The following is a 23494-nucleotide window of genomic DNA, read 5'->3' on the forward strand; positions in this document are numbered from 1 at the left end:
TTACAGATATGCACTTTTAATTTCATTCTCGAGTCTGTAATGTAAATAGAATCCTAGCTTGGTTTGATATATGATAACATTATTATCGTGAAACTGAGATGGTATTTTATTTTTCTTGCAAGAAAGTAAGAGTTTGAGAGCTGGAGTTAAAATCAGATCACGAAAGTGTCTGACAAGATTTATTCTTGGCAAATCAGGAACATTTGGTGTAAAACATCAGCCATTTAAAAGCGTTATTGAATGCTGAATCGCTGGCTCTCTGAATGGAGGATGGCCCACACTAGCCTCGTTCCTGACCGCCCCCCGGCCGGCTGCTGTGATTGACGGCTCCCTGATCATCTCCCTGATTTCAGAACCTAATTATCCGACACGTCTGCATGTCAGTCGCTGCTATCGCACACGAGATCAACAGAGAGATGGACAGAGAGAGGGAGGACAGTCGTTAAAGCATAACTAATGCGATATGAGTCCCACCAGCACCAAAGCAGGAGAGAAATATAATTAAGGATCAGATGTCAGTCTGTTTGGATGCATGGCACTGGTTTCTTACAGAAGAGCTATTTTTAGATCCATTGACCACAGGATGACAAGCGGGGTCAGGTGTGACCGGTAGCCACTGTCCTTATGACACCTGCGCTGGACCTAACCAGGTGTGTGAGAGATAAATGCATGTGAGAATTGCTGGCCTGTGCAAAAACACAGTGAGTATCACCTTAGCATGAGAGGAAAGCGTGCAGCGTTATTTCTGACCTCTTTGTGTAGAGGCTCTTTTGTTGGAGTTTGTGCTGTTCGGCCGGAGACTTTCAGAAGTGCTGAAGGGACAGAAAGGAGGCCGGACGGCGGGTGAGTGGACTGGCGGGTGTCTCCGCTCATTTACAGCGGTGACATTTGTTGGAGAAGGATGTGGTGAAAGCGCAGACGTGTGTATGTTGATCTTAAGGAAAGGTCAGGCCTGTCTCCACGGAGCTAATCAGCTGCTGCTCTCGGTGCACCGACTCTTTCCAAACTGCGACGTGTGTCCCGGCCGCTCATGAGCGTGACTCTTCATTTGCATGCATTTGTAAACGTGTGTGTGTCTGTGTGTGTGTGTGTGTGTGAGCTGCATGTGAACTTAATTGGTCAAAGTTGTAGCTCTAGTAATTTTGGAGAAAGAAAGAGGGTGAATGAGGCTGAGATGCAACGTGATCTTATTCAAACAAATCATTCTATCTATCTATCTATCTATCTATCTATCTATCTATCTATCTATCTATCTATCTATCTATCTATCTATCTATCTATCTATCTATCTATCTATTGTTCTACTGTTCTCTCTGTACAACCATGCATCCGTTGTTTCTATCACTCTAGAGAGTTGATTATTTCAGAGAGAAATTAACTTTAAGCACTACTGTCTATTAATTTTTTTTAATGAGTGGTCCAATAATGTCCATAATAATTGTCAGTCCTTTAGACCTGTAACACTGAAACACTCACAATACACTTAAAATACTCAAAACACTCTTCTTTTTTTAATGCTGGTAGTTATAATTCAAACACCTCAGAATTGTCCTGCAGTATTGTATTACTCTCTCTCTTTCTTTGTGTGTGTGTCTCAGTGCTGGTTAAAGGCTCTCATTAGTGTGTAGAGACCGGGGGATTTGCTGAGTTAGGGTGGCTCTGTAATGCAGAACCATCACTGCCTGATAATTATGTTTGTGTTGCAGTTACCCAGCGGCTCTTTGACTGACAGCTCGGGAGCGCTGAGCGTTTTGTGCTGTCGGAGACTCCAAAACCAGAATGAGCACAAGCACTCTCCACTGCATAAAACAATCATATTTCGAGTGGAAAAGACATAGACCCTGATTAAAAAAGATCACGCTTTGCAGTTTTCTCAGCATACAAGAACAAATCCCCCTGCTGTTATTATTCTTCTTACTATTATGAATCTGACTTTTAAAAGAAAAATGAAACATCTGTGAATGTTTGCTGTTATTATGGTGTGTAATAGTTCTAAACTCAGACACACTCGTGGTCCTCGAGTCCCAGCAGAGCAGTGGTGTGCATCACTGTCAGTGACCTGCAAAGCTTTTATTGGCTTTATTTATTTAGCAGCCAGTGGGAGGAGAATTCGATTTATTTTTCTCTTGTCGTGTTGACATTGCGCCTGAAGATGCTGATGGTGGTTCAAAGCGCACAGGTGTTACAGGCACGATCTGACGTTTGGGTCTACAAACACACACATGCACACAAATCTAGAGCTCAGTCACTACTCGACTCTGACCTTTGACCCTGATTTTACAAGCCAAACAAACACTCGCCCTGTTTTCTCTCTCCTGCAGCTATATTTGGAATGGAAAGTCTTGTGTACTGTGCCTACAATATTCAATATAGAACAGTAATTGTTTTGGACAGTTAGTAGTGTATGCCACATTGACCTCATCAGTGCATGTTTTATTAAGTGCTGTTGAACTTTTACTTTTGGGGGGGCATTTTCACAATACACTCAATGTACTCAAACTTAAAGCACTCTTCTTTTTAAATGCTGGCAGGTAAAATTCAGACACCTGTTTTAATGTGTTACTCTCTATGTCATATACAAAGTAATGTATGTATATGTTCACACACACACACACTTTTTGATGACTTTTTTCAGACTTGGTAATTACTATTATGTCATATTTTCATTGTTTTATCGTTACATTTTTTAATTCATTTTTTTCTTTTCTTTTTTTACTACTATCAACTGAGAAATTTTTTGTCATTTCATTTTTATTATTAGCATTTTTTTCAGGCTCCTATGCTTGGGTTCATTAATTTGTTTAGTGGCAATGTATAGGTCCCTTTCTATTCCATTAAAGTGAAATAAATGAACATAATCATACGATTTTTGAGATGAAAATTAAGTAATGATTAAGAAATCATTGCTTTTATTTTATTTATTAGTTTTCTTACCTTTTGTAGACTGGAAAATGGCCGTATTTTTAAATGTTTGGCTTTTTTATTCAGACTGGGAAATTATTTCATTTAGTTTTGTGTTTTCTAATTTCATTAATTATTTTTATGTATGTATGTATTTATGTATTTTTATTTTATTCACTTTATTCAGATTTAGCAATGACCAAACTACTTAAGTTTTTATTAAGACAGAATTTCACAACGTCATAGCATTAATAAATCGATCCAAAAGGCCAAAAATGAAAGAAACTCCTCTTGGTTCTCCGTGAAATGGAGGCACAGTAGAAGAATCAAGCTTCACGGTTTCACCGACTTAAAAGATGCAAATTTAGAGACAATAAGGTGTTTAATAGATTCACTGAGGTATCATAAGAGTTCCAAGTGTGTGACTGGAAAATAAGGGGAAAACAAATGAGAAATCGGCACGAGAGAGAGAAAGGCACAGAGGAAAGGATAGACGGATAATCGAATGGGATTGGTGGAGAATTTCTGTCCACCATTCCATATTTAATCTTGTTTGGCCTTGGCCAGCTGTGTCCACCGTCCACACACTCCATGCGTTCCCAGAGGAGATCTGGCTCAGCCAGAAGGTGCAGAGAGGACCAGTAAGTGCTGGATCCAATCCCAACATGCAGACAGATGTGTGTTTGTGAGGGAGCACATCTGGCGATGGCACTGAGTGGAACAATAAATGCTCAGATGAGACCAAACGTGGACGGTCACAGCGCACACACCGCAGAGGCGCTGTCCTGCCACGCTCTAGTCCTCCGACCTGTTTGTTAATTGCTCTTACCGCCGGCCCGGTCACCATGGCCAACCGCTTCGCGCTCCATCAAATGAAAATAAATGAAGAGGCGGTCGGGATAATCACTCATATGGAAATTCAATGGAGTCTGTGACAGAAACTTTCAGAGGTGTCGGGCTCACAGGAGCCGCAGACTCCCCGCTGACCAAATTCAGCCCTGTGATTTCATTTATTTATTGTGCTCTTCATTCTCTCTTGAAAAGAAGTCTAGAAGTCATTCTCTTTTTCCATTTATTAAAAGTCCATGAAATCTTGTCTGTTGGCTTTGAGGCTGCATCTAAATGCTTGTATACTGACAACACACTTTCTGTAGAAATATGTCAAAAATTATTTACAGATTATTTATTGTTTTATACTATACTACATACAGACACAACCAGTGAAAATATTCCATTAACAATTATATCCATTATATAATCATTCACTTGTTTTATTTATTTATTTAGCCTTTGCCATCATTCACCTTTATTTAGCTTTTATTATTAATTTACAACTCTTAAATTCAAATTATTATTCATTCGATTATAGAGGCTTTTACAGGCTTTTTGTAGACTGGGAATTTCCCATTATATAATTATTAATTATGATTTCTTTTTCTGTATGGAAATTATTGGCAATCAGACTGTTAAATTACTAATATTATTATTTATTTCTTTTATTAATATTATTATTATTGGGGTCCTTTGCATTTATTCAGACGAGGAAAATTCTATTATTTTTTACATTTTCATTACTTTGTCATTCATTTTTTTCTTTCTCTTTTTAATTAGATTTATTTCAGTTATTTTGTATTTTGTGTCTTGTTTCCTTTATTCAGCATGTTGAATCATGTGCACTACCTGCCAGTCTACAACTCTTAAAATTTTGCCATCTTTAATGAACAAACAAGTTCTGTGCAAACCGCTAAATACCTGACCCTAACTAACATTAGCATATATACTGTATATTTTCTCTCTTTCAATCTTTCAGAATTTACCATTATTTCTGTATATTTTTGCAGTCATTACAGAATGTTTTGCTTGAGATGTAGCTTTTTGCGCGCCTGAAAGCTTGAACCTGACTGCATGCTGTAATCTTCAGGGACCCAGGTGAAAGGCACATGTGGACTTCCCTTGAAGTGGCACACGGCGAATCTGAAAGCCTGCGAGTTCTAACAAGGCCCTTTATTTTCCCACAGACGCCTGTTTTGTAAGGTGTTTTGTTCCTTCGCCTGACTGAGGAGAAAACAGGATTATCTCTCGCAGGCAATAATAAACCTACACTAATGAGTCTTCTTTTCTCTCTCTCTGTCTCTCTCCTGGAGGTAAACCCCTCTGTTCTTCAGTACAGTTATAATTTAACACTCCTGGTTCTCCACTCGGATTCCTCCAGATGTTTTTGCTTCATTAGCACATTACTAGTTTGGTTTTTATTTATCAGACACGTTTGCCCTCGGCTAATTCAGTATCTGTCCTCAGGTAAATTAGGAGTTTGTTATCCGACGGCCCCTCAATGAATCTGTAATGTGAGCCGGCACACGGGAACAGGAGAGCGGATCCACACATGATGATGTTTTTTGGGGTTGGATGTGAGCGATTTGCATGCATAAGCGAATGAATCTTTGAAGCTACATGCTGTGTACAATGAGAAAGAACAGGCAGGAATTCGGTCGGCCTAATCAGAGTTTAAAGACTCTGTCTCTCGAAGAAGTTTGTGTCTGGGAAAAGTTTACCCTTTGCATGTTTTAATAAAAAGGTTTAATAAAAAGGCCCTTCAGCCCAGAAACAGCTTTGCTCCAGATATCATTTGGAGTGCACTTCAGTAGGGAGAATACATACTGTGTCATGTGATAATGTATAATCATGTATTTATATGTATATGTACTTGATAAAATAAAAGTATAATGTATGCACTTGTCCTTAGATGTTAGGTCATTAACAATGTAAGATTATGGACGTAAACACACTTGGTATGTTTTCATCAGTGAACAAATTTAAAGGGGTAGTTCACCCAAAAATGAAAATTGCCATCATTTACTCACCCTCCACTTATTCTAAACTTGTCAGAGTATGTTTCTTCTGTTGAACACAAAAGTAGATATTTGGGAACCAAACAGTTTTGACAGTGTTTTCTCTGGCTACCATCAACTAAACGATCCCTTTAAAGCGTTGTTGTGTTGTTTTCCTATGCTATGTGATAATTTCAACTGTATTTTTACATTTTTGTTTTAGTGAACGTGAGCATGAATGTGTCCAGGTTGCTAGGATGTTCTGGTGGGTTTTTATGATAATATGGAGGTTGCTAGTGATTTTTGAATGGGTTTCCATTGTGTTTGTTATGCAGAACTTTAAGGCGTAATGTAATTTAAATGAAATTATATGTCTGATTGCTTATAAAAGTAACAGCGCACCTCTTCTCAACAAACCACATGTGGTTTGAGGTATTATTCATGTCTGTAAAACACCACGTTAGTACTGTATGAGCAATAGTGAAAGTATTTGTTCTTAATTAAATTAATGCATTTAATTTAAGACACTTTTATCCAAAGCTACTTACATTGTATTCAGGATAACAATTTCTCCTAACGTGTGTTCCCTGGGATTCGAACCCACAACCTTGCCCTTGCTAACGCAATGCTCTACCACTTGAGCTACAGTTCTCGTAAGTGCTGCTAATTAACCCCAACACCCCAACAAATTAGCAATTGAATCCTGCACTTTGTCATTTGCCTTAATTGAGACAGACGGCTAAGTTTTCTCCAAGGCTGCTGTCCGCACTGACTGCAATAACGGAATTAATGGACACAGGCCAGTGTGTCTTGACCTTCTGTCCTGCATTACCGAACACACACGTCAGGATAATTGGATCCCTGAAGATATATGTGTGATTCTTAAGCGAAGTCTCTGTCACTGATCTATATGTCCACGTCCCATTTCCTTTGTGTCCATGAGCTCAGTATTGAGTTAGAGCTGCTGAAATGTCCTTTCAGGTCTAGCGCTGTCAGTAAATGCTGTCATTTGTCTTCCTAAATTAGAGGTTAAATATTATATGATTCCTTTCAAGCACCTGCAGGCAGATGCATTGTGGTGGTCTTTGCTTCCATAGAGCTCCTAAACCCAATCCCAAAGTAAATCTCTGAGGAAAATGCGATCGCTCACAGATTGGTGCTTCTTATGTTATTGGAGCATCAACTTTGCATCAGATGTTTCTCCAAGAATAATAGACACAAATGATACATTAAAGTATCAACTTCATCTTAGATGTTTCTCCACAGGCAGGCTCAAATCAACTGTTGATATACAGAAAGAGTAGATGTGGATTACAGCTCAGATCATTTGGCTTTGGGAGACTTTTGATGAGAAATGTTTTTATCAAAACTGACTTTTAATGGGAGATTTCAAATCTGAGTATAGAGAAATAGTTGAAATTTCTTCTAAAAATTAGAAGCAGAAGATTAGAAGATATAAGGAAAAGTCTCCATTTGCACTCTTTTTAGTCTTGTTGGCGATTTTTTTCTCCTATACTGTAGGTTTGTCTTATTTACAGGGTCAGTCATACTTTCATACACAAGAAAAGGTCTTTTTTGGGCTTTATTCATCAGTTGTTGAGAAACAAATTAGTTATTACAGAGATCTCATTGGTGGTTTGTCTTAACAAAGAGGATCATTCATGTTTTCAGAACAAGAAAAATCAAAAATCTTGAGTATCTCTCCATTTATTAGCTTTACTTTCAATGAGAATCAGTTGACAGATTGGAGATCTTTGTGATTTTTTTGCTCTTTCTCAGGATCAGTCACACTTCAGACAGAAGCAAACGCCTCAATTTCCTCTCAATTTTACTCATAAGCAAAAGACTCATTTTGGTCTTCATTTGAACTCATTGCAGTTTAGAAGAAACAACTTTGACTTTACAGAGACCTCATTTGTTTTTGTTTTTGTTTTTTTGTTTTTTTCCTTATAGGGAAACTTTGGGACACAAGCAAGTCTTCATTTTTCCTGTCTAGGAGAAACTGCAGAGATCTCATTGGATGATTGGTCACACTTTAGCGACTTTAGCATGCATCTACATCTGATTTCAATCTAAACTGCTGCAACACATCAGACAAGAACAAAAACGTTCTCAGTACCAAGTAAAAGAATAACAAACCACTTCCCGAAAAGAGGACGAATGGCATAAACCAATTTAAGCCACCATTCCAAATTAAAAAGAAATGTTCAAGGGTATGAACTAAAAAGGGCAGCTACATTTACGTGAAGAAATGGAATTTGTAATAAATGAGCTTCGTGATAAGCAGGGAGAAGGTGAAAAAAAGATGAAAATTGCCGATAGAAGGGCACGGGTTTTATGTAAATGAATGTTAGAGCTGAAATTAACTCAACCCTCAGGGTGAGTGTGTTATCACTTCGATGGTTCGATGGAGCTCTAGGGAATGGCAGGTTAACATCATAAAACAGCCACCCAGGCTGAGCCTCGTCAGGCTTTTTAATATGAAGAATGTTTTTCAGAAGGGATGAATGGGCAGAGAGATGTAGCATTGTGTTTGTTCGTTCACTTTTTACAGCAATGGCTACCTTGCTGGTTACGAGGATGTTCTAGCTGGTTGCTGGGATTCTTCAGGGAGTTTCTGTTATGTTCTTAGTGGTCGTTCTAAGGACTTTCCAGGGATTGTTAGGATGTTGATCAGATGTTGCTAGGATGTTTTAGTGGGTGTTAGTTTTTGTTTTTTTTTTGAGTGGGGGTGGTTGTTTTGTTGGATTTCTATTGATATTTTGTGATATTTTGGGTGGTCACTATGGTGTTCAAAGGGGGTTCTATGAAGTTTTGAGTAGTTGTTCTAGGGAGTTTCTGTGGTGTTTCCGGGGGTTGCTAGTATGTTCCTCGGGTGTAGCTGGGATGTTTTAATAGGTGTTTATGTTTTTAGGTGGTTTCTAGGGTGTTCTATGTGGTTGCTACAATGTTCTAGTGAGTTTTGCGGTGTTCTGTGTGTCATAGTGATTTACTAATCTAGCACTACTAATTAACCTCACTTTTATATTTGCTTGACCATGCAATTCAACACCCCAACAACTGAACTTTGCATTTTGTCATTTGTCCTAATTCAGACTCTTTCTTTTTCCAGCAATGGCCACCTGGTTACCAGTGTTCTTGCTGGTGCTACAAATAACCACTGTTTTCTCTGAAGAGCCCATACTGGAGTTTTCCACGGACACACCCATTAATAACGTGGCAAGAGACCCACAGTCCGGTCGCGTTTACCTAGGTGCGGTCAATGCCATTTATCAGTTGAACTCTTCATTGCACCTTGAGGCCAGAGCTGAAACAGGGCCCAAGAAAGATGCGAGGGGATGCACCCCTCCGGTGTCTACTTGCCAGGATATGAAAGATACCAACAACACCAATAAACTTTTGCTGGTTCATTCGGCTAATGGGTCACTGATAGTCTGTGGGAGTTTGTACCGAGGAATCTGCTCTCTGCTCAACCTCACCAATGTCAAAGAGCAGATATACTACAGCGACAGCAAAGGGGAGCGGACCTACGCCACCAGCACTGAAGAGCACGTTTCCGTGGTGGGAGTCATGGCCACGCTTGAAATCGATAATAAACCGTTCAGCGTCTTTTTAGTTGGGAAGGGCTACGGAAGCATGGACAGCTCCAAACTTATCAGCACCAGAATCGTGCAGAACTACCACGACTGGGTCGTGTTCGAGAGCATCATCGAGGCATCTACAGTCCAAGCGGTTCCCTTTGTGCCCAGATACCTGCATGACTTCCGCTTCGCCTTCAAAAACGACAACTTCGTCTACTTCCTCTTTTCACGCACTCTCGGTGGAACGGACAACAAGAACTTTACTTTTGTTTCACGCCTCTGCGAAAATGACAATCACTATTATTCGTACACGGAGCTTCAGCTTAGTTGCGGTCCGAAGAATCGCTACAACAAAGTCCAGGCTGCATATTTGACAGAACCGGGGAAAGTGCTAGCACAGGCCATAACTGAATCCGCAGAGTATGGGAATGTCCGGGAGTGGGATAAAGTCCTGTTTGTGGTAGCTAGCTCAGAGGAAGGGGCCACCGAATCAGCTCTGTGTATGTATCCCCTTAAAAACATCAACCAGAAACTCTTGGCTATCGTTACTGCTTGTTACACAAACAATGGCAAGATTGACGACAGATTAGTTGTGGAGAGTCCCTACACGTCCAGTAAAGATGATCCATGTGTCAAACACGATGTAAGTAACAGCTTTTCATAACACTGATCAATGACACAAAGTGGAAAATGTATTTATTGCTAGTTTAAAAACGTGACTTTTTCTGGAACCAACAATTTGCTCTTCCAAAGGTTTTAAATGTCCATAACTGTATAAAGTAGTTTCTTTTTCTGCACTGACACCTGTCATTCACATGGAAATAAAGGGTTTTACCCACACACAGGGACACATCTCTATTAATAACAAAAGATAATGTCCCATATAGATTTTATATGGGAGAAAACATACTTTCTTACCTGTATTTTATGCTTTAGTTTAATGTAAAACTGCAGCAAGAACTAATCATTTTTATGTGCTTAACATTCAGCACCTGAAGGGTAGAGATGTACAAAATATGTTCTTTTGTAACCCATTTAACTTCTGTGATGCATTGAAAGAAGATGCAAGGAAAAATGCTTGTAGAAAAAATTTATTAGAGTTGGAGCAAATTCTTATATTATGTTGAAAGATTAAGACAAGGCGGGTAGCATATAAATAGTACATTTTAATTTCATTTTTATGTTAGCGTCTGTGTCTTTGTTATCTTGCAGAAAGACATTGTGAACCAGTATAAGTGCGGAGCCGATTTTCTCCCATCTCCTTTGGCCAGTCGACAGGAGTTTGCCTTGAAGGCCAATCCGGTCTTCATCAGACAGAACCTGCTGACTTCAGTGGCAGTGGCTGTCGAGAATGATCACACCATTGCTTTTCTGGGACACAATGGCGGAGAGGTGATCAAGGTGAGATAAGCTGTGTTAAATTAAAAAAACTACATTCACACGGTGCTCAAACCCTCATCCAGAGGTGCTACAGCCCATAGCATTGAGGTGCTTCACCACTTTGTGGGAATATAAGTGGGAATGTATTCATAGTTATATAAGAATAACACTATAGAATGATATTTGAATGTGATTTAAAGAATGAGGTCTAAAAATGCTTTAATTTTTGTCAAAATATGCATTTAATATCACCAATGTTTTTAAAGATTCTCAAGCGATTCATTCAAAGCAGTTCTAAGATTCAGTCTCTCTAAACCCCTAATTTTCATGAGCCTACACTGCTGCAGTTGGTCAGATGACCTAGTCTGTTGTAATTGGTCTACTGCGTACAGTGCGTGTCAGAAACTATACGCGCATTGCCATAGTTTCATATTTTGAGCACTAGATAGAAAATATAAACCTCTATTATTTATCATACTTGCAGGCTGTGATTCAGTGGATCCAGCTGGTCCAGATAAACTGGGTACTGATTCATCTTTCAAGACCAAGCGTTTTGTGTATCCTGCAATGATCTCCCCGAGATTAGAAAAGCAGTCGGCAGTAAAATAATGGGAACACAAAAAAGATTGGGGTTGTACTGCTGTGAATTTAACCTCTGCAGCCTCATCTTTCAGAAGTGAAAATAAAACGAATTTACTTTCACAGCATAGGACACAGCGGCTTCTCAACATGATGTTAACCACATGAACCAACTACAGTGTTTGAGGGCAGGTCAAGTTGTTTGCGGCCGGCCAACGTAGAGCATAGATGGGCATTATGCAAATAATACACACTGCATGAAAGGCGATATTCAAAATTATGTAATAGAGGCGCTTTAATACTTTTTAATACAATGATATTGAATGAGAATAACTGCTGCCAAGCTTTAAAATGATAAAAAAAAAAACTTATAAAAGTTGTACATGTGACTTTCAGTATGAACTATATTCTCAAGTCTCCTGGAGTCATATAATAGTTTTTTTTTGTGAGGAAAAGATCAACATTTTAGTCATTATTGAGTGGAAATCTTCTCCTTTGTTCATCCTGGAAGTATAAGTAATGTGAATGAATCTTTTGATTCAGAGCTTTTCACCGAATCATTTGATGCACTTCACAGAACTACTCTAAGTGATTCATTAATGAATCAAACTAATTCACTTATGGGGTTCAACTGATTATTAGTGAAAAAGTACTTTTATTTTTGTTTTTTACACAAATGTATATCTTCAGAGGACAAAGCAAGAGTCATACTACATTTATAATTTTATGACAACTTAGTGTCTTTTTGTAGCTTGAAAACATCAGTTTGTTTATTATTAAATGGAAAAGAACGACCAGAACAGTATTCAAAATTTCTCCTTTCATTCTCCTAAAAACAAAATGTCATACTGGTTGGAAACAACATGAAGATAAGTAAATGACACCATACTCATTTTTGAGTGAAGTAACCCTTTAACTAACTTTCCCTTAGTGTAAAAATAACCCAAAAATTGACAGCCTGTAGGAAGATGGCGAAAAAATAGGCCTTGTTAAGGAAATGTTGAGGAAACGAGCATCTCCAGAAATCTGAGACAACCAATTAGTGAACCGCTACAACCAGCTACCTAGCTGGTGTCACACACCTGATTTAGCATGCGCGTCACAAAGCTGGAGTTTAGGCTTTGGCAGGTGAGGGAATTGGAGGGTGAACGTGGCGAATCTCTGACAGAGGGATGAAAGAGAAAAAGATATTACTGTCACTGAAGCAAGACACAACTAAACACGTTAGACGATGTATTAGAAATAATGAACCTCTCGCTCCACGTGAGTTCAATTGGATACATCCCAATAAAAAGGCTTTGTTAGAGCTGATTATTTGTAGGACAGATGGATGAAATTGAGCGATAGATGGATAAAAACAGTCCAGAGTTTCCTGCAAATGGAGCCACAGTTTTATGATCATTATGTGGCGCGTAGGCTATTAGTTAAGGGTTGACACGTTGTCAGGTGCGGCTCAGGTGCGTGGGACACACTGAGGGGGTTTGTGTGGTCTGTAAATATGACAGATGTGTCCGGTTCTGTGCTCGACTCTTTAATTGCAAGTTTCTCTTTGTCTATTGTTCTGTCTTTACCCAGGTACATCTGTCAAGCCATCCAGAGGCTTACAACCCCGGCCCAGGTTACAAAACCAGTGGCTATGTAAATAAGAACCTTTTCTTTGACAAAACCCAGGCGCACTTGTACATCACCACCGAGAAAAAGGTACGGGGCTGGAGTCATTTATCATAGACGGTGTACTAAATAGCGGGTCTTTGATTATCACCGCCTCGACCTCAGGGAACGCATGATTGTGACTATTCCAGCGGCTTTTATTGTTACGGCTCCTGCTGGTGCTGAAATATACGTTAGTATTTTTTAAAAGGCATCGATATAGTGTACGTCTTGCTGAGCTTATGACCCTACGGTGGTGTAATTGCAGTGTTTACAAGGCGGTGATGTATTGAAATCCTTCATGCTTTGCTGTTTGTTGTCTTCTCTGTAATTTTCTGCAATTGATTCCGCTTGAATTGAGTAACTTACAGGGTTCGTTTAGATCAGTTCATTTCAGTATAAACTTATTTACTTTTCAAAATACTACTTTGTATGGTTTTTTGACAATTGTCTCTTTGGGACCTATGATCTACTGAATTATGGATGGTTTTGCAGATGCACCAGAGCTCTTATGAGTGCAAATTTTTTTAAATCGTGTCATTATTTTGGGGTGGTGCAGATCATGAAGGTGCCCGTACAGGCCTGCCATCTGAAGTCAGACTGCCAGTCGTGCGTCGCTCAGAGAGATCCGTACTGTGGCTGGTGTGTCCTGGAGGGAAGGTATCCATTTTTTTTTTACTTACTTAAAATATGTCTACGTTTTATTAAGTTTGAATCCAGCATCTGTTTCCACTTAAATAGGAATATATATATATATATATTTATATTTATATTTGTGCAAAATAATTTGTTATATTTAACTATATTTATAAAAAAAAAATATATATTTAAATACATATATATATATATATATATATATATATATATATGTATATATATATATATATATATCTTACAAATAAAATAGGATATGCATAGTGTTATATTTATATCGTATTCATTGTATATACTATGTTATGCATATTTTGTTATGTTTTAAAGCTAAAAATATAAATAAAACAAACACAAATAAATTCTTATTTACATGCTCTTTTTTACCTTTGTATAATTCAATGGAATTTTTGACAGTGCTTTATTTTTTATTTAAATACTATATTAATATAGAAAACGATTCAACCCGGCGCTCCGGTGAGATAAGAACTCGTAGTAGGTGCTCTGGGAATGGGGAAGCAATATAGAATGAAAAAAACACATGTCCCAGGCACTTAAAAAGAATTCAGGTGGAGAAGGTAAAAGTTAAGAAGCCTTTATTGTGGAATGTCCAATATCAAAATTAAAATGCCGACATGTTTCGACCGCAACGGTCTTCCTCAGGGCAAAGTGATAATCACAATTGGTGTGCTCACACATAAAAATACTCCAAACCACTCCCATCAACAATAAGCAACAAGCTCTACTAACCATCAAAGAGGAAATACTTAAACTTGAGACGACCATTAAGGAAATGAAGGTACGGAAGTTTAAACGGGATATCGAGGATTATCAGAGAGGCCAAGTTTATCATTGGCACCAACAACGGCGGTTTCTAGATCACCGTCATCCTCACAAACAATCAGACCATCTGCCTCGCCCACAGAAGGTGTCCTTCAACCTTACATCTAGTGAAGATGATTCCCGATCTCAGGGTTCCGAATCTGACCATTTTTTGGAGGACGAGTGGCTGCGACTTAAGTCTTCCCTTTGAGGTTCTAGAAGACGCGCCGCGGCCACCGGGGGAGAGGAACGACTTCGACCGCCATCACTACGACCGATATCGAGGAAGAGATATCCTCGGTGATCAACCTTTCTGACAAGCCTTTATCTCATGCACAACGGACTGTACTGTCCAAGGGTATGTCTTTTTCACCCACTCATACCTCTAGCTTATTTAATACTAGAGTTGATTTGTTCCGATTCTATTGTAATTTACATTTAAAGTTGTTCTATCACAAGTCAGAACATAACTTTGACAATGAGACTACGGGATTTAATCCTGTGATTTCTTGTGATTATACACCTGAAAAGTTGATGGCTGCTGACAATACTGTCAGTACGGACACTCAGTCTTTATTTAGACCCAAATCCCTATTTACACCTATGAGATCTAATCCTTCTCTGATTGCCTTTTGTAAAAAAGTTGATTTTGATGTGCAAAAATTTTTTGATACCAGATCTAAACCAATACAGAAATCCAATCTGTCTATTACTGAATTTAATGCTCTTAAAGAACTCACGAATATGAACGATATTATTATCCACCCGGCAGATAAAGGAGGGGCAGTAGTGGTTTTATCCAAAGAGATGTATATCCAAGAGGCAACTAGACAATTAGATACCAAGCATTATGAAAGAATTTGTACTAATCCCTTGTCTGAGTTAACTAATGCTTTTCATAACATTTTAACTCATGCCAATAACTCCAATTGGATTACTGAAAGTGAAATGAGGTATATGACTGTTGAATACCCTGCTTTGGCTACATTTTATTTATTACCTAAAGTACATAAACCTCCTTTTCATAATCCTCCTGGGCGACCCATTATTTCGGGAAATGGTACACTTACTGAACCAGCGTTTAAATTTGTTGATTTTTTCATCAAACCCTTTGTTAAGACTCTCCCCTCTTTTATTGAGGATACTGTTGATGTCCTAAACAGTCTGTCTAAGTTGGGTAATGTGGGTTCTCAATACTTAATTACTATGGATGTGGAATCGCTATATACCAATATTGATCATGAGGAGGGTCTGCATGCTTTAAGACACTTCATATCTGAGAGAACTGATACAAAACCTCCATCTCATTTTATTTTACAACTTACTGAATTTATTATTCACAACAATGTTTACATTTACTGATAAATTGTACAGACAAAAAATTGGAGTACCCATGGGTTGCTGTTTTTCACCTAATTATGCTTGTCTTTATTTTGGGATTATGGGAGAAATTACATGTACTGAGTCCGATTAATTCTTTTCATCATTGTATTACAACCCGAATTCCGGAAAAGTTGGGACTTTTTTTAAATTTTAATAAAATGAAAACTAAAAGACTTTCAAATCACATGAGCCAATATTTTATTCACAATAGAACATAGATAACATAGCAAATGTTTAAACTGAGAAAGTTTACAATTTTATGCACAAAATGAGCTCATTTCAATTTTGATTTCTGCTACAGGTCTCAAAATAGTTGGGACGGGGCATGTTTACCATGGTGTAGCATCTCCTTTTCTTTTCAAAACAGTTTGAAGACGTCTGGGCATTGAGGCTATGAGTTGCTGGAGTTTTGCTGTTGGAATTTGGTCCCATTCTTGCCTTATATAGATTTCCAGCTGCTGAAGAGTTCGTGGTCGTCTTTGACGTATTTTTCGTTTAATGATGCACCAAATGTTCTCTATAGGTGAAAGATCTGGACTGCAGGCAGGCCAGGTTAGCACCCGGACTCTTCTACGACGAAGCCATGCTGTTGTTATAGCTGCAGTATGTGGTTTTGCCTTGTCCTGCTGAAATAAACAAGGCCTTCCCTGAAATAGACGTTGTTTGGAGGGAAGCATATGTTGCTCTAAAACCTTTATATACCTTTCAGCATTCACAGAGCCTTCCAAATCATGCAAGCTGCCCATACCGTATGCACTTATGCACCCCCATACCATCAGAGATGCTGGCTTTTGAACTGAACGCTGATAACATGCTGGAAGGTCTCCCTCCTCTTTAGCCCGGAGGACACGGCGTCCGTGATTTCCAACAAGAATGTCAAATTTGGACTCGTCTGACCATAAAACACTATTCCACTTTGAAATAGTCCATTTTAAATGAGCCTTGGCCCACAGGACACAACGGCGCTTCTGGACCATGTTCACATATGGCTTCCTTTTTGCATGATAGAGCTTTAGTTGGCATCTGCTGATGGCACGGCGGATTGTGTTTACCAACAGTGGTTTCTGAAAGTATTCCTTGGCCCATTTAGTAATGTCATTGACACAATCATGCCGATGAGTGATGCAGTGTCGTCTGAGAGCCCGAAGACCACGGGCATCCAATAAAGGTCTCCGGCCTTGTCCCTTACGCACAGAGATTTCTCCCGTTTCTCTGAATCTTTTGATGATGTTATGCACTGTAGATGATGAGATTTGCAAAGCCTTTGCAATTTGATGTTGAGGAACATTGTTTTTAAAATTTTCCACAATTTTTTTACGCAGTCTTTCACAGATTGGAGAGCCTCTGCCCATCTTTACTTCTGAGAGACTCTGCTTCTCTAAGACAAAGCTTTTATAGCTAATCATGTTACAGACCTGATATCAATTAACTAGATGTTCTCCCAGCTGAATCTTTTCAAAACTGCTTGCTTTTTTAGCCATTTGTTGCCCCCGTGCCAACTTTTTTGAGACCTGTAGCAGGCATTAAATTTTAAATGAGCTAATTAAGTGGATAAAAGTGTAAAATTTCTCAGTTTAAACATTTGCTACATTATCTATGTTCTATTGTGAATAAAATATCGGCTCATGTGATTTGAAATTCCTTTAGTTTTCATTTTATTAAAATTTAAAAAACGTCCCAACTTTTCCGGAATTCGGGTTGTACCTGGTATGGTCGTTATATAGATGATTTACTCTTCATTTTCAATGGAACTGAGACTCAGGTATTTCACCAATAACTCAACTCTATTAATAGTAATATCAAATTATCTATTGAATATTCTAAACACAAAAAGAGAGGCGTACATTATGTCAGAACGGTTCATGAAAAGAGCTTACAAATCAGACACTGTTGCTCGTGCACGTTCTAGAGCCCAATCATTAAAACATGCCGACTCCCTTATTAAGAAGGTACACAAAACAGACACCCAATCTCGCCCTTTTTTGTCACACAATATAGTATGGAGGCTAGACATATCAAACATATTATTTTAGATAACGGGGCCATTATCAAGTCTGATCCTGTACTTCAACAGATTTTTCCGCAACCTCCTTTGGTGTCGTATCGTAGAGCTCCGACACTTCGAGATAAATTGGTTCATAGTTATCTTCCTCCTGAGAAAAAAAAAAATTGGCTCAAGAGACCCATTGGTTTATATCGATGTATGAATTGTCCTCATTGCAGTAACATTATCCCATCAAAAAACTTTGTGGATTTTAAATCCAAGAAAGTATACAAAATCAGAGATTTTATTAACTGTAACACCACCTTCATTATATATCGTTTATCTTGCCCATGTAAGAATGTATTTTATGTAGGCAGAACCAAGAGACGTTTGCGTGATCGATTAGCTGAACATAAGTATGCTATTCGTACCAATAATCCAGACTACCATATGGCCACACATTTCTTACATAAACATAACAAAAATGATTCTCTACTAAAAATTGAGGTTTTAGAACATGTTAGACCTTTAAATAGAGGTGGTGATAGGATTCGTAAATTGACCCAATGTGAGTCATATATGTATATGTATGTATAAATGTATATATATGTTAATATTATATTTTTTGTTCTTTTTGCATTGTCCCTTTTTTGTCTTTTACTTTTTAGGTTCCTGATCTCATACACCTGATTACCAGTATGTTGATATTGAACTTAATTAGTCCACTAATTGCTTATTGTTGATGGGAGTGGTTTGGAGTATTTTTATGTGTGAGCACACCAATTGTGATTATCACTTTGCCCTGAGGAAGACCGTTGCGGTCGAAACATGTCGGCATTTTAATTTTGATATTGGCCATACCACAATAAAGGCTTCTTAACGTTTACCTTCTCCACCTGAATTCTTTTTAAGTGCCTGGGACCTGTGTTTTTTTCATTCTATATTAATATAGTTAATATAGTATTTAAATATAAATTATATAAATTATAAATGTAATTTTTTTGTGTAGCATATTTTTTTAGTATATATATATATATTACATACTACATATATATTCTTTAATTAGTATTATATTTGAATTATCTTGTATTATATTATATTATAAGTATATCATTTAATTATTTTAATTATATTTTAATTATTTTAAATATATTTTAATTGTATAATTGTATATTTTAATGGATTTTTACATTTACTTATATTCTATATATTTACATACACTTTTATATTAATCTCCCTCTCTCTCTCTCTCTCTCTATATATATATATATATATATATATATATATATACAGTATATATACTGTATAGATGTATATAAGTACTGTATTCCTTTTTTATATAATTTAAAATTTAAACTGATTGCATTTTTGATTACATTTTTTTTATTTTTATACGTTGATACATACTGCTTTATACTGAATTCCTGATTTTTATTTTATTATTATTTACAGAATACAAAATTGCAATGTAAAGACACAATCATCATGTTTTCCCTGAACATAAGTGTTATTTAATAAATAGTACTGTCAAACGATTAATCGCATCCAAATTCAAAGTTTTGGTTTGCACAATATGTGTATGTGTATGTGTCTAAATACACACACATGTATGTATATAGTTCAGATAAATGTGTTATGTTTATATATTAAATATATTTATTTATGTATTAATAATATGAATTATATGAATATAAATATAGACAAGTAAACATTTGCTTAATATATGCTGTATGTATGTGTATTGTGCAAATAAAAACTTTCATTTTGTATGTGATTAATCATTTGACAGCACTATTTATAATATTGTTGTATTTTAATTGCATGAGGAGTGTTATGTTCTAATGCGTTATTGATTGTGTAGATGCACCAGGAGATCGGAGTGCAGTCGTGCGGAGGAAAAGAACGGTTGGCTGTGGAGTCCAAAGCAAGAGTGTGTGAAAATCGTCTCTTTCCACCCGCCAAATCTCAGCTGCTTGAAGTCCCAGCAGGTACCAGGCTGAGTGTCGCGGACACAATTACCAGAGTCTTATTTTTAAACCAGACTGTTCAGCGCTGATTATGAGAAAAGCTGAGCACGACTCCCACACAATGAGGCCATATTGGTGAACAGACGGTGAAAACACAATGGGCGCTGATGGCGTGTTTACAGTGCTGTTGTAAAGGTGCTGCCGTTGTGTTGTGTGCTTCGATAAAATACGTTCTCTGATTACAAGATGTGTGTATTTAGAGGACGCTAATAGCTGTTGTCTTGAGAGAAATGTTATTTGTTCAAGGAGATTCTTATGAAGTCTTAATTATTCAGACAAAGATTGGGAATCTTGTGGTGGAGCCATGGTCTGACGGTTCCACCTAAACACAATAAACATCATCATGATTACATTATTTTTGCATTGAATTGCATGGAACAAACCCAAAGCAGTCATCTCCTTGTAATCTGCTTGTAGTACATGCAAAGATTTCCGACTGAAGTGATGCATTGTTTTGCTCCGTTCTCTCATATTGACACATGTGTGTGAGTTCAGAGTTTGTAAAATCTCCCTCAGGTTGAGATAAACCTCCGATGGCTGCCGATCCTCCGAGATTCAGACTGGATCCTGTGTGCCTTCGGCTCTTATCAGAGCAACGCCAGGATGGTGGACGGCCGAATCAGCTGTCGCTTACCTGAGCAGCATCTAATACCGCCGACCCCTGCACACCAAGGTACGTCTCTCACAACACGGGACACACAATATGTGTGTCAGACTCTCTAAAGTGCTGTCTATGTTACTGAATGCTCTGTTTCTAAGCACCCTAGCCCTAATGAAGGGCTGTGTGTTCCTGAAAGCTTCTCATTTTAGGTCTCATCTGAATGATTTACTTTTGAATTTCATTACATTACAGTTTTAATTAAATTATTTAATAAATAATTATTAAGTTATTGTCTGTGTACACGTAGCAATCCAGTTATGTTCTAGAATGATGTGGTATTTAATTTGAATTAATGAAAGCAATAATGTATATATTGTATTATTTATTGTATTATTCAAATAATAATAATAATTATAATAAAATCACCATAAAAGAAGTCCGTCTCCTCCATTAGCTGTTAACTTGAAAGTCTAATTTTTGACCCTGGACCACAAAACCAGTCTTAAGTGTAATTTTTTCAAACTGAGATTTATACATCATATGAAAGATGAATAAATCATCTTTCCTTTGACGTGTGGTTTGTTAGAAGAGGACAATATTTGGTCGTGATACAACTATTTGAAAATCTGGAACCTGAGCGTGCAAAAAAATCTAAATATTGAGAAAATGAATTCTTAGCAATGCATATTACTAATCAAAAATTAAGTTTTGATATATTTACGGTAGGAAATTTACAAAATATCTTCATGGAACGTGGTCTTTGCTTAATATCCCAATTATTTTTGGCATAAAAGAAAACTCAATAATCTGGACCCATAAAATGTATTTTGGGCTATTGCTACAAATATACCCCAGCGACTTAAGACCAGGGTCACATTTGTGAACAAGTTGGTTTTTGTTTTTTTGATTCTTTCCATTGAATACCTTGATTTGGTTAAACAATCAGAGCGATCCAATTCAACTCATTATGAATTAAATTCTATCTTTAATTTTTTTAATATAGCTCATATAGTCCACACATGCACTTAGTCCCTTAGTGTCCTTTAAGACTGTGTTTGCTACTGTATCTTTAAGACTTTGATGCTGTGATTGGCTGACCTTCTGCTGACCCTCTCTATGTATTTTCTTTTGTAGATTTTGTGGCGGTTCCAGTTCAAATCTTTGTGAACGGTAGTGTGCAGTTCGCATCCAGCGAGTACAAGTTCTACAACTGTGCAGCGACAGTACGGAGAGCAGAAAATACACCGTACGTTTGCTGTCTGGGCTTCTATTGTCAGCGAGTGTGTGTCTCCGCTTTATGCTGACACCAGTGTGTGTATAATGAATACAAGCATCTGTAACGATGAGGTTTACTCATAAATTGTAACGCATCACTGAAGCTGGAATTGAATTTGATTCTATAGAGACTTTTTTTTTTCTCCAAGAGCAGGAAATTGCTTTCGTTTCTCATTCATTCATCACACATGAAAGTCGATCTCTCATCTCTTTTTCCCCTTCTCCTTGTGTTTTTAAGAGCTCTGGGACTTTGCTGATGAATGAGTATTATTTGAAGTGCACCGGGACTATATGCTTTTACTCCAAACATTTACACACTGATGAAAAATGTAACTGGAAGTCTGATTTGAAGCTCTGCTGAAATGGCTCGCGTGTTTCTCCGCAGATGCACTTCCTGTGTAAGCAGTGCTTGGGGATGTCAGTGGAACATTGCGGCGCACACCTGCACAGATCTGAGCGATGCCGAAACCGGCGCCAATATAATCAAACACAGACAGGTAAGAATGAAAAGGAAAATAATGGAAAATAATTTATTCATGCATTTGATAACTTTCAATGGATTGGTTCACCCAATAAATGAAAACTAACTGAAAATGTGCTCACCTTCAGCTCTTTCGAGATGTAGAGGAGTTTGTTTCTTCATCAGAACAGATTCGGAGAAATGTAGCATTACATCATTTGCTCACCAGTGGATCATCTGCAGTGAATGGGTGCCGTCAGAATGAGAGTCCAAACAGCTGATAAAAACATCACAGTAATCCAAAGCACTCCAGTCCAGCAGTTAATGTCTTGAGATGTGGAAAAGTGCATTTGTAAGAAACAACCCCATAATTAAGACATTTTTAACTTCAAAGTTTTGCTTTTGGCTAAAATACGTTTCCATAATAATCCATAATATTGCTTTCTTCATTGGAAAAAATATCTAATCTGAATCAGGAGAGAAATATGCACAGATCAAGCACCGTTTACAAGTGAAAACCGTCCTAAACAATAGACTCATATTCTGTTCAGAAAATGCCTTGATGGATTCCTTATAAACACGGATATTTCTTTATATTTCACAAGACATTAACTGCTGGACTGGAGTGCTGTGGATTATTATGATGTTTTTTTCAGCTGTTTGGACTCTCATTCTGACGGCACCCATTCACTGCAGAGGATCCACTGGTGAGCAAATGATGTAATGCTACATTTCTCCAAATCTGTTCCCATAAAAAAACTAACTCATCTACATCTCTGCTTTTTTTTGGGGGGGGGGGGGGGGGGGGGTGAACTGTTCCTTTAAGACCAGGAATGTGTATTGGGCAAATAAAAACATCATCTGACTTTCAAACTAACCTTCGAATGAGAGTGTTTTAGCAGTATTGCAGATGAGGAAATGGGCTAAAAATGACATGTATGAAAAAGCACGTATTGAGTAAACGTCTCTGTGATGTATGTCTGCTATCAGAGCCATTGATTTGGGCCACTTTGATTACTTTCATGTGATTCATGTCATCAAGCACCAGATCCAACTGGTCTAGATGTTATATTTTTATTTTCTTTATCTTCCATTTCATGAAGCACACAGCTGAATCATTGTCGATATTCAGTGCCAGCAATTTCAGAAATGGCCTCCACTCTGTTTGATATTTGCTGCTTTCTGGAACAGCCACACATGGCTGATGAAATGGACACAAAGTAAATGACTTTACTCAGAAAGTTTTAATGCCAAACACATTAGCTGAATCAGCAAAATAAAAACAAAAAAATGGAGGGAAAAATGGATTTTATGCAATTAGACACAGTCGCCAATGTCAATGAGGATATATTAGATTTCAGCTGCAAATGAA

At 37.6% G+C, this 23494-nt stretch overlaps 1 protein-coding gene across 5 annotated transcripts in view; it reads left to right on the plus strand.

Moving 5' to 3' along the window:
• LOC132133779 (plexin-B2-like) overlaps window positions 1-23494 on the plus strand; it is a 157279-nt gene that overhangs the window by 99178 nt on the left and 34607 nt on the right. For all 5 annotated transcript variants that reach the window (XM_059546744.1, XM_059546748.1, XM_059546745.1 and 2 more), the window contains 8 exons: window positions 8842-9953; window positions 10523-10711; window positions 12845-12970; window positions 13479-13579; window positions 19621-19747; window positions 20303-20459; window positions 21522-21633; window positions 22048-22159. In XM_059546744.1, coding sequence (XP_059402727.1) covers window positions 8844-9953; window positions 10523-10711; window positions 12845-12970; window positions 13479-13579; window positions 19621-19747; window positions 20303-20459; window positions 21522-21633; window positions 22048-22159 — 2034 coding nt within the window. In that variant the 5' untranslated portion in view covers window positions 8842-8843. The remainder of the gene's footprint in view (window positions 1-8841; window positions 9954-10522; window positions 10712-12844; window positions 12971-13478; window positions 13580-19620; window positions 19748-20302; window positions 20460-21521; window positions 21634-22047; window positions 22160-23494) is intronic.

The sequence above is a fragment of the Carassius carassius genome, chromosome 50 (assembly GCF_963082965.1).
Source record: "Carassius carassius chromosome 50, fCarCar2.1, whole genome shotgun sequence".
NCBI lineage: Eukaryota > Metazoa > Chordata > Actinopteri > Cypriniformes > Cyprinidae > Carassius > Carassius carassius.